The 12397-nt window shown below is 37.1% G+C and overlaps 1 protein-coding gene across 1 annotated transcript in view; it reads left to right on the top strand.

The window, feature by feature from the left end:
- The first annotated feature begins 4490 nt into the window (after positions 1 to 4490).
- The window catches only part of LOC136245248 (uncharacterized), a 201949-nt gene continuing 194042 nt past the window's right edge, over positions 4491 to 12397 (top strand). Inside the window, exon 1 of the mRNA XM_066036736.1 lies at positions 4491 to 7581. Within this exon, the coding sequence (XP_065892808.1) occupies positions 4491 to 7581 (3091 nt within the window). The remainder of the gene's footprint in view (positions 7582 to 12397) is intronic.

The raw sequence follows: 12397 nt of genomic DNA, 5'->3' as shown, positions 1-12397 counted from the left end.
CAGAGCCACCTAACCATTGTGGTTTATGGATTACTCTTTCTTATACCGACTCTGTCAGTGAATATACTTGTCCTGGTCAATTTGTGAGAAATTGGACATTAAATGTGTGCAATGCACCCAGAACCTATTTACAAGACATTGTGTTATATGATCTTTGTCCACCTTATCCCTGTAGAACAAATGAAAGTACTCCGATGGGTATTTGTCCACTTGGAAGATGTCATTGTAATACACAGTTTGATGACAGTAACTGCAGTATGTTCATTTATAAACCAATAGCTGAGCAAGTAAATGACTCTGTTCTGCAAGAAACTGAACAATATTCAGATATGTTAACAGTATCACAAGGCACACCTCCTTTATATTGGAGGCTAGTATCTAGACTTCGTGGATTAAGTGTAAACTTTACTAGTGGACTTATCAGTTGGAGTAGAGCTGAAGCTGGTAATTATACAGTTTCTGCTAGGGTTACAAATAATGTTGGACAAGCAGAGTTTTCATGGAATCTGACAGTGATCCAAGGATATACCACATTTTTACATCCTGTCTCTCCTAGACTGTATTCAAGACCACAACGAATTGTACTGACTGGATCAGTTGAGTATGTAGAAAACAATGTAGTGCATGAATATTATGCAGGATCTGTACCTGTTGTAATTGATATTGTCAGAAATGGGATTTACTGGAGGACTACCAGATATACTGATGCAGATGGTAACTTTACAGTAGTTATTCATCCACACCATCCATCAGAGTATGGCTATTTTCAAGCTGGGTCAAGGCATCCAAGTCAGTCAGTTCCTTCTATACAAACAGCTTGGGGAATTCAAGGATTGAAAGCAACACCAAATGAAATATTTTTGACTGGAGAGGCAGTTAGTGATTTTCAGGCCATGTTTTATAATGCAACTATTGTATGTAATGATGGTCCAGGTAACATTTCAGGGTTAATGGCTACTACATCATTAACTAATTCAGAGCAATTAAGTTCACAAATTCTACTGAATTCCAATGTTACACTGCAATCAGGAGATAAAGTGGCATTAAATATTTACCTCTTTGCATTGCCCCCTGTAAATAGGTCCTTTCAAGTTACTGTACAATCTACCGAGGGAGTTGTGTTAGATGTAGATGGATACATTCAAATTGAACGAATCCTTTTTGAAATTGTACCAAAGTCCATAAATACTCGAATGCTTCAAGGTGAATCAGAAAATTTTGAATTTAACATAACCAACATTGGTAGAATAACCGCTAATTCTGTTCAAGTTTTTCTACCAAACAATGGGTTTATTTCACACATAAGTTTTGGAAATCAAACACAAAATATGACTGCAATTGTCTTAGAAAGAGGACAGAGTGAAATTTTGTCTATTACAATTCAGGTCCCTCCTACTCATCAACCTGGTTATTTTAATTTCACAATTAATGTTAACAGCACACAAATAACAGGATATATTTCTATAAGGGTAATAGTGCTGTCAAACTTGTTAATGAATTTTACAGTTATTTTGGAGGATGTGTGCACATACAATACATCTAATCGACCATTAGTCAATGATGCAGCTATTACACTGATAAGCTACCAGCGTGATACCACACAAACAGCCGAGGCTGGTAATGGTACAGTGACATTTATCAACATTTATGAAGATCGTTATGAGATGTTTGTAGAAGCTCCTAATCATCTTACACTTCATCAAGTTATAATCACATCAGTTGATGATCCAGTGATGACAGTGTTCATGCATATAGTCGGGCCATGTCCTCTGCCACCAGAATTTATTGACCCTACACCACCACAAGGGTCATGTATAGCAATCCCACCAGGAACAACTTTTGTCACTCAGTTGACAGCTACTAGTGGTAGTTCAAGTGCCTCAGTGACTGAAATACAAACCATTTCACCAAATGGAACTAGAATAGGAGAATTACAGTATAACACAGTCACAAGTAATTATTATGTGAACATTACTTGGACACCAGCAGTGACCCAACAGAATGAAACACATTCACTATGTTACACAGCAGTGAATTCAGAAAGTTTAGGTAGTAACCAAACCTGTATACAACTTCTGGTTGGCTATTATCCACCAGCACCAATTCCAAACACTGCAACACCAAACCAACAACTAGTTTATCCATCAAACACTACCTGGTATATTGAGTTTGATAATGATGTTCAACGATCAAGTATTCCTTCTTACATTGTCTTCCATGAGTTTACCTCAGACCTTGAGGTGTATAGGATTGATGCATCATTGTCATCGGAGGTGAGTTTTGCTCAATCTGTGGGTATCAACATTACACCCAATCATTTATTCACTCACAAGGAAAAGTTTTACATAACTTTTAACAGAGGAATTGTGAGAGGTATAGAAGAATGTGGGCCAGGAAATGAGCCTATTGCAAATAAAACATTTTGGACATTTAGAACAATGGATTTGACTGCACCTACTTTAACATTTATTCTAAATCCGCAGGTGAGTAATGGTAGCATCTTTTTATCATGGGAGAGTGATGAGAATGTAACATGGGAATGTAGTCTTGTAGTAAATTCCACAACATCTTCAATCAATTGTTCAGAAGCTAACTGGAGAGGATATAATCTCAGTGAAGGTAGGTATGAATTAATGATCACTGCAACTGATGATGCTGGTAATGTGGCAACATTAGTACACACATTTGAGGTTGATATGACACCACCCACCATTATTAGAGTACAAGGACCTCCATCATTATCCAACCAAGTAACATCAACTATAAGATTCACTTGTGATGAGTTTTGCATTGCAGAATGTCAATTATCAACTGAAATATCAGAGGGTGGTCCAATTTCCTGTAACAGTAGAAGATATTATACACCAACCTTGCTGCATAACACCACCTACACACTGTCCATAGTTGCTACAGACCAAGTTGGTAACACAGCTGAACCAGTCACTTATACGTGGGATACAGATTTTGTAAGTCCAAGTTTATTTGGTGTTACAAACACAAGTGTTTCTTGCGGTAATACATCTCCAAGTTACACAGGCCAAGCACAAGTAACTGATGACATTGGAGTATCCTCTGTACCAACATATGTCGATGCACAATTTGGGTGTTCACTGAGACGGAGGTGGAGAGCAGAAGACAATGCAGGTAATGTTGCTCTACTAGATCAGTACATAAACATCCTATACACTTCAACATTATCCTATCTACCACAATTATCGTTCCCATGTGAAAGTGCATCAAACTTGATTCAGGTACCATCCAACACTGCCACTGCACCTAATCCATGTAGACTGCCACTACAGCTCTCCTATACTGACACTGTTAGTGAACATTCTTGTCCTGGTGAGTTTGTGAGGAACTGGACAATAAATGTGTGCAGCTTGACTACATCAGTTGTACAAGACATTGTGGTGTATGATGTTTGTCCACCTTATGCTTGTGGGAGGAATGAAAGTACCCCAAGAGGTATTTGCTCACTTGGAGAATGTCAATGTATTAGACCATGGTATGGTGATAACTGCAGTCTACTCATATATGAACCAATAGCAGAGCAAGTGAATAACACTATTCTGCGAGAAGCTGAACAATACTCAATCATGCTAACTCTATCACAAGGTACTCCTCCTTTAACATGGAGTTTAGTCTCTGGACCTCCTCGGTTGAGGGTAGATTTCATTTTTGGGCTAGTTAGTTGGAGCAGATCACAAGCTGGTAACCACACTGTTATTGTGCAAGTTGAAAATCAAGTTGGACAAGCACAGTTGACATGGGAACTACAAGTAATACCAGGATACAATGCAATCTTAAATCCTGTTTCTCCTAATAATTATCCATATTCCCAACCAATTGTACTTACCGGAACTGTTGAGTATACATCAAACAATTTAGTGCATGATTTTCTTGCAGGTTTTGTGCCAGTTGACATTGACATTACCAGCAACAAAGTTACTAGAACAATACGAACGTTCACTAATGCAAATGGTAGTTTTGTAGCAACATTTTATCCTGCTATTTTAGAATACGGTTCTTACCTAGCTGGATCAAGACATCCAATTCAGCCACTGGCTGTTATTCAAGCTCAGTGGGGATTTCAAGGAATGAAAGCTACTCCAAATACAATATCATTGTTTGGAAAAGCAGTCAGTGATTTTGAAAAAATATTTTACAACACAACTTTTGTGTGTAATGATGGGCCTGGGGTTTTAAGTGACTTGATTGCTGTTTCATCATTAGGTAACTCAGACCTTGTCAGTGTACAGCTACTACTACCATCCAATGTTACACTACAACCAGATGAAAAAGTGTCTTTGGATATCCAGCTTCTGACAAGAAGGCCGGTGAGTGGTTTTTTTATAATTACTGTACAAACTAGTCAAGGAACATCGTTGCAAATAAATGTTAATTTTCAAATTGAACCAATCCTTCCTCATTTTGTCATTGAACCACCGTCACTAAATACCAGAGTTGTTAGAGGTAGATCACAAGTGTTTATGTTTAACATAACAAATAATGGTAGAATTACTGCTAATGCTATTCAAGCACTATTGCCAAACAATAACATTATTTCGTTTATTAGTTTTGGTAATCAACCACAAAATGAGACTGGGTTTGACTTACAAAGAGGTTACAGTGCTATTTTATCTATATCAACACAACTTCCATCCAACCAAGAACTTGGTGACATTTCTGCCTCTATTACTATATTTAGTACTCAGTTGTCAGCATCAATCCCCATAAGGTTAACAGTATCTTCAAATCTGTTGATGAATTTGACGGTTATTGTAGAGGATGAGTTCACATATTTTGCATCTGGTGAGCCATTAGTCAATGATGCAGCTATTACACTGATTAACTACCAACGTGGTATTAGGATCACACTAACAACTGAGGCTGGTAATGGTACAGTGACATTTATCAACATTTATGAAGATCGTTATGAGATGTTTGTTGAAGCCCCTGATCACCTATCACTTCGTCAGGTTTTAGTCACATCAGTGGATGATCCAGTGATGACAGTGTTTATGCAGAGACAAACAGTGACATACACATGGAGTGTGACTCCTGTTGAATTTGAAGACAGCTATGAACTCACCATTGAGGCAGATTTTGTAACACATGTTCCAATCCCAATAGTGACTGTCTATCCAGCAGAAATAGATCTTGAAGAGCTTGAGCTTGGTTTTGTTTCTTCATTCCAAATCAATATTACTAATCATGGTCTCATTCGAGCTAATCAGACCAGAATTGAGCTGCCAGATAACCATCCATTTTTAAAATTTACTATTATTACAACTGAATTAGGATACATAGAACCATTATCATCTGTTATTGTCACAGTTGATGTGTCTCGAAAGATCACCATGAAGCGTCAGATAAACTGTGGTGCTGCTTGGATAGCGTATGGTCTTAACATTCTGTACAATTATATTTGTGGTGGTATTAGAAACAGAATGGTACCGGTTATATTGAAAAAACAAGCAAATATTATTGCATCTCATTGTGGTGGGAGTGCTGTTTCTAACCGGGTAAGTTGTACTGGGTGTCGGTCCAGTGATGGTAGTGGTGGTGGTGGCTTCAGGTTTGATGGTTATGTTGCTGGCACCACAATCAACTGTCAGGCGTGCATTCAAGCCTTACTAGGTTGTTTACCACTTCCACCAGCAGCGAACTGTATGTTGTTACTGGCAAGGGGAACTGATCCACGTACTAGTGTCATAAATGCTTTAAGTTGGATTCAGTGTACAATAAACAATCCATGGTTGGGCATTGCTCTTTGTGGTTATAACCTTGTTAATGAATGTCTTGGCTTAGGATCAAGTAAGAGAAATATTGAAAGAAGTGCAAATCAACTTGTTGAAGCATTATTCCCCATTTTGCAAAGTATTGAGTTGAGCATTGAAGTGTTGGGTGATAATGCATGGATAACAGATGTTGATGATCCACATTGGTTATCACAAATATTGCAGCCAACCTTAGATGACAGCAGTGAGGCAGGTATACTAATATCTACTACGGAACTCTCTACTATACTGGTTGTACCTCCTCCTAATGGAACAACAACAGTAATGGTTCAAAGATTGGTGGAAAGACTAAACGATACATTACATGGCTGGAATAGTGGTCAGTTGGAACCAATGGGAGGAGCAAACATGGCTTCATTCAGTAGAGTTCAGAATTTCACTGAGAGCATAGGCACCTACAATGATATAGCCATTAATAAAGGGTTTTCTTCCTACATAGAGGCTTACAATTTTGCTAGAGATGAAATTGTTCAAAACGATGAAATGGAAACAGAAGGTGTATGTGCTATAGTTAGAATTCGTATTGAACAAGAATTGGCTGTGACAAGAACAGCATTCCTAGCTAGACTAGAAATTGAAAGTATGAATGAGTCTCCACTTGAGAGAATAGATATTGCAATATCAATTTTTGACTCTGGTACAGGAGAAAAAGCAACTCACTTGTTTGCTATCGGTAATGGAAGTTTGTCTGGTTCACTGACTGATGTTGATGGAGGGTGGACACTACCTAGTGAAGAATCAGGTAGTATAGAGTGGCTCATGATACCGTTTTCTGAAGCAGCTCCAGAATCTGATCAATCTTATGATGTTGGTGGCATGTTGAGATATTCTTTGGATGGAGAGAATATTACCATTCCTCTAGTTCCAGCTGTTGTCACTGTAACACCTGACCCTTCTCTACTAGTTCACTACTTTTGGGAAAGATTTGTAGTTGGAGATGATCCATTCACTGATGAGGTGGAAGATTCTGTGCCATTCACTCTTGGAGTTGCTGTGAAAAATGCTGGTCATGGAGTAGCCAGTAGTCTTCAGATCACTTCAGGTCAACCAGAAATAATTGAGAATGAGAGAGGACTTTTAATTAACTTTATGATAATTGGTGCAATGATTGGCAATGGAAGTATCGAGCCATCTTTAACAGTGATGTTTGGAGATGTCCCTCCAGACACAACCAAAGTAGCAAGATGGCAGATAATATCAAGTTTACAAGGAGAGTTTAGAAATTACTCTGCTACATTTGAGAACATCAATCCACTTGGTGATCCAAATCTCTCAATTCTTGATGAATTAGAAATCCATGAACTAATCAGAAATGTAAGAATATACAATTTACCTGAAGATGATGGAGTACTAGATTTCCTTGTTAATGAATTAGATGACTTTCTAGCATTCCCTGATGCTTTATACAGTAGTAAAACACTTGAACGTTACAATGTCAGTGTTGGTACCATATTGTCTGTTCGTAGTATAACAACAACATTACTGGAGGTGAGGACATTCACTAACACCACAGGATGGGTCTACTATAGGTATGAGGACACACAAGGAATTTTACGTAACACAACATCTGGAATTAATGCAACAAAAGCAGAAGATGATAATATTTTTGAAGTGCCAGCAGAAAACTTGTGGATTACAAGAGGTAGAAGCACAACTTCAAACTCTTTACACCTTCACATAATAGATGCTATGATCACAACTGATGAAGTTGTGTTTACCTTGAGTTTGTGTGCATCAGACTGTGAAGTACTTGAAAGATCATTTGCAAGATCTATACCAAGTGAGTTTGCTAACCTTTAAAGTAGCTACAAGGAAAATTAGTAATATTTTATACTCACAGAAATAAACAGTAAAGAAACAAGGTGGTCCATGGTCACCTACACCTGCAGATATACTAGTGGGCATTTAATACATACTTCAGTCTATAGTCATGACATTAGTGATGCATACTGAATTAGGGATTAAATTTTCACTAGTATATCTGCAGGTGTACCTTTTTTCTTTACTATGTTACCTAACTGAATGTAAAGTAACTAATTTTCCTTGTACTTGTTTGTTTACTTTTTTGTAACAAAATTATGACTGGTAAAAGCACACATACTACAAAAAATGGCCACAGGCTAAATATTTTCATCTGAACACATGCCCCAAATTTTAATTAGCAAAGAGTCATTATTAGTCCAGTACATTTTGTTTTCAGCTATGCTCAGTCCATTACACAGCATTATAAACAAAGAAGAGCATGAAAAGCACCTTTACAATGAATCTAGTCATTGCAGAAAAGTTGGAAAAATGTCTCATCTAAATGCATGCTCCAAGTATTGATAGATACATTCACAACAACTTTCAGTCGGCCATATTGTTGTGCAAATTTGCTGAAGCTTGTGCACATGGGGCCTACAGGGAGCTGAAACTGGCTAGTGCACGCATTCTGAACACAACATGCAAAAAACATGGTGGATGGACATTGTATAAGATTAGTATTAACATATATAACAATCAAGCTCACAACTTGAAGTTTCCCCATACAACGCTTGATAGAGTTTCACAACAATGTGGCTGACATATGGTATAATAATCAAAGAATTACTGTGCTTATTTTTGGTACTGTAGAGATGGAATATCTCTATTAGTGAAAGCGAATGAGCTATCATGCTTCGTTTTCAGCTATTCTCAACATGTTACAAGCAAAGAGTAGTGTGAGAAGTGCCTCTATGACCACTAAGAGATAAGTCTTGCACTGAAGCCATGGTGTGCATTACCACTTATGCTGTAGTGGAGAAAGAAACTGGATACAAAGGAGGACTATGATGTATGTATTGTAGCTGCTACAATTGGGACAAAACAACATTGAATAATGAAGAAATCAAGCATGTAGTCTTATCCATAATCGAGTTATGCTTGGCTGAAGACATCAGTTAGTTAGTTAGTCAAAATTCTGTTCAAAAAGAGTTTTTAAAAATTTCATAGCAACTTGTTGGAAGGGTTTAGGGTTGATCTGAAAACAATTTTGGACTTGACTATATACCTAAGTAACCAATACTACCAAGTAAAAGCTAGGCTAGTTTTGGGAGGCACGAAACTCCATACTTCCATGATTTCAATATACAATACTTTCGTACTTTATGAAGCTTCTATCTAAATCTTGACAATGTACAATACACTGTCATATACAATACACTGTCATATACAGTGTACATTAATTATTCCAGTAGCAATTTCCTGCTATTCCATCTAATGCAAAATTTTCTTTTAGTACTTGTGTGAAGTGAAGTTCAGCTAGAATACTTTAGTTGAATTTCACTCATTTAAATGTGTGCATTGTGCCCAATTACATAGAAATGTGCTGCATTTTTTAAAAACAGATTAGTAAAAGCAAAGAACACTATACTGGCAAACAAAGCAGATAGTTGGAATAGCAGACACTGAGAAACAGCAACTCAGTACATTTTGCATGAAACGATCAAAAGATACTCTAATAGAGCAGTCACACACAATATAATCTGATATTTTAGTCATTGTGTTTTAGGGACCTGCCAATTATGCTGGCATAATATAGGTGCTTGAAAGCAATGAGCATAATTCCAGCATAATAGGTAAAATATTTATGCAATAGTATGATTTCTTGCTTATCAAAATAGCAATCACAGAAAAAGAGCAGTCAGTAATCTAACAAAACAATCATGTAACTGACTGTTCTATTAGAGTATATTGATCTTTTCTGAGGCGTGCATTTTAACAAGCAATAATTTATAGTTTGTGTTTATATTTTATCCATACAGTGGAAATTTATTAGTAGGATATGTGAGGGTACAAAGCAAATTTTAGGGTACAAAGTATGCTGTATTGTTTAAAGACTGTTTACAAAGTTTACTAAACATCAAAAGTGGTAGGCCTTACTGTAGTGGTTACATCATGTTAATTTAGAAAGTGGGTGTGATTCATATTATGTAAAGAAGTGCTTGTAAAGGTTAATTACCCCTGTCTAAGTGCTATGCATGGTTTTTGTTATGTTAGCAAAAAAATTAATAAACTCCCACAATCAAAATAATGCAGCCTGAATTTTTATTTTAAAAAAACTTCTAATCATTTAATGTTAACCAGTACTTCATTTTTCCCTTCACATCTCCTGTAATGTACCTGGAGCACAAATACTCTTGTCACTATACGAAACATCATGCCGCCAATTCAAAGTTCTAAATAATACAATACAATACAGTAAAGGACTGGTGGTGCACCATTGAAGCTAACACAGTAGGTATTTAGTACATGTGGGCTATTTACAAGACCAGTGGGCTGTTATGAAGCTACTTTAACACCAAAGTTTAGGTTACAAGGTATCATGAACCACGATAGTGGTTCATAATAGGGATCGGGGCAAAAATTTTCAAAACTTTCTAATAGAATGCACGCCAAAAGTAGCCTTCTAGGCTTTGGATGTGTTTCAAAAATCTTCCAGGCCTTCCTCTAGTGTTGTAAAGACTGACCTGGAAGTATAAAACACAAGAGAAGAGGTTTTGGGAGTTTTTAAAAATTTCCAAAATCGCTCCAAATCTCCATCTTTTTCTTCTTATTTTGCGCATCTACAGCCCACAGGAAGTATGTAACAAAGCAGGTTACGAGCACTATTCAAGCTACCACTCATATATCATTCACAACAAGACTGACACAAAAGTACAAGGACCAATTAATACTGAACTATGTAAATAGCTTATACAAAAGGTGTTTATAATACAAAAATAAATAATTTAATAGGTCTGTTACAAGTAAATATCAGCACTAAAAACGTATGGCATATTTTAAGCTCAGGTCTGTGTGGTATTAAAATCTTTGCTTTCTAAGGCAATTGCAAGATATAGAGCAAGAGTCATGGCTTTGAGATGCCATTCACTCGCGAAACCATAAGGCCACTCCAAATAAATTCTCTGTTTCCCGTCCTGGACTCAGGCATATTTGCATGCGGGCGGGCGGTCCATTTCCATTATTTCATTATAAGATTGGCTAGCTTTTCAAGCCATTATTTGCCTGGCACAGCCAAAAAGGCTGCATAAAAGCATGCTTAAGCTTGTTCCTTCCTTTGTAAGTTGCAAAAATAACTCAAACGTGAAGTTTGTGCTGACTTGATAGCACTGCTGACACGTGAGCTGACACTGTTTCAAGATAGCTTTTACTGAGCCTATCAGTATGCAAGAATAACCGGAAAATAATGGAAGAATACGGAATAATGGAGTATTTAGAGCTGGCAGTAACCAGATGCGGGCAGTGGACGGGAAACAGAGAATTTATTTGGAGTGGCCTAAAAGCAAAAGTACAGCAGTTTAAAAAATACCATTTGAAGCAATGCATGGGACTAAAACGCATCAAGATATATTAAACTAAACATTAAACATAAATGCTACTCACTGAAATTTATTTCTGAACATTTTGGAGTTCTTCAACTATGTCAGTGAAGGGGGTGTGGCCCATAGCCCATCACTGAAACCGCATTCCGGGAACTTTCCTAAAGGCTGCTACAGCTGTTTATCAGTCAAGAATCGACATAACAAGCCTCGTAAGCTATCAGAAATGGCATAACCCTTTGAATCAAAAGGGTGTGTGTCCCCTTTGTACGCGATTGACAATTAAGAGCAGCTCCGAGGCTTTGAGGGAAAGAATTTGCATAAGAAAACAGTATCACCTTCCAGTATAATAAGGCCTTATAAGCTACTGAAATTTAATTCAGAAGGTTGCTATTGATGTTCAATGTGGCATTACTGCTTCTGTAATGGCAGCAATTCCATCATCACAGGATTGGGCAGAGTTAACTTCTCTGCCCACTATTTGAGTGTGAAGACTTTTTCTTATATTATTAATTTATATTATCATCTTTTATATTAAACAAAAAAAAAACTTCCATCATAAATAATAAATACTTTAAGTTTAAGGAAGAAAATCCATCCCTCCTGGAGGAAGACTGAGTGTGGCCCCGACTAGACATTGGGTGACCTGCAGTTCGAATCCTGGGGTTGGAGGGATTTTTTCCCTTACCCTTTTCTGTTACACCTTATCAGTCAGTAAGTGAAGTCACTAGGTCTAAGTCCTTGAAATTAGGTTAGGTAATCCTAAGGCTGCAGCACATGTTGCTGTCAAACCTTCAGTGCTGGTCACTGTAAAGTGCTAATAATAATAATAATAATAATAGAATTAAAAAGAGGGCATGTCTCCTTTGTACATGATCGAAAGATTGAGAACAGTTGCCTTAAGGATCTGCATGAAAGAAGACTAAATAATAGCTATACAGATAGCTAATTTTTACAGATTGGTAGGGTTTTCCAGCTATATAATTTCAATACCATCAATGCCTTTATTGTTGTGGACTAAAGCATTTAACACATTGGATGAATACAGCCTGTTGCATGATCATGCCTTTTCAGAGTCTATAGTTATTCCATAAGACTGATCATGAGTACACACTCTATCTGTAGGTAGTATACAGATGCTTGAGCATCATGGAGCAAGCCTTCATATATTACTGCAGTACTATATTACTGCATGCAGTGCACATCGGCCATAAAATTGTGTTGTCCATGTGCATGGACATGAAAAAATTTCAGAAA

The sequence above is a fragment of the Dysidea avara genome, chromosome 15, assembly GCF_963678975.1.
Source record: "Dysidea avara chromosome 15, odDysAvar1.4, whole genome shotgun sequence".
NCBI lineage: Eukaryota > Metazoa > Porifera > Demospongiae > Dictyoceratida > Dysideidae > Dysidea > Dysidea avara.
This window is presented reverse-complemented; position numbering and strand designations above follow the sequence as displayed.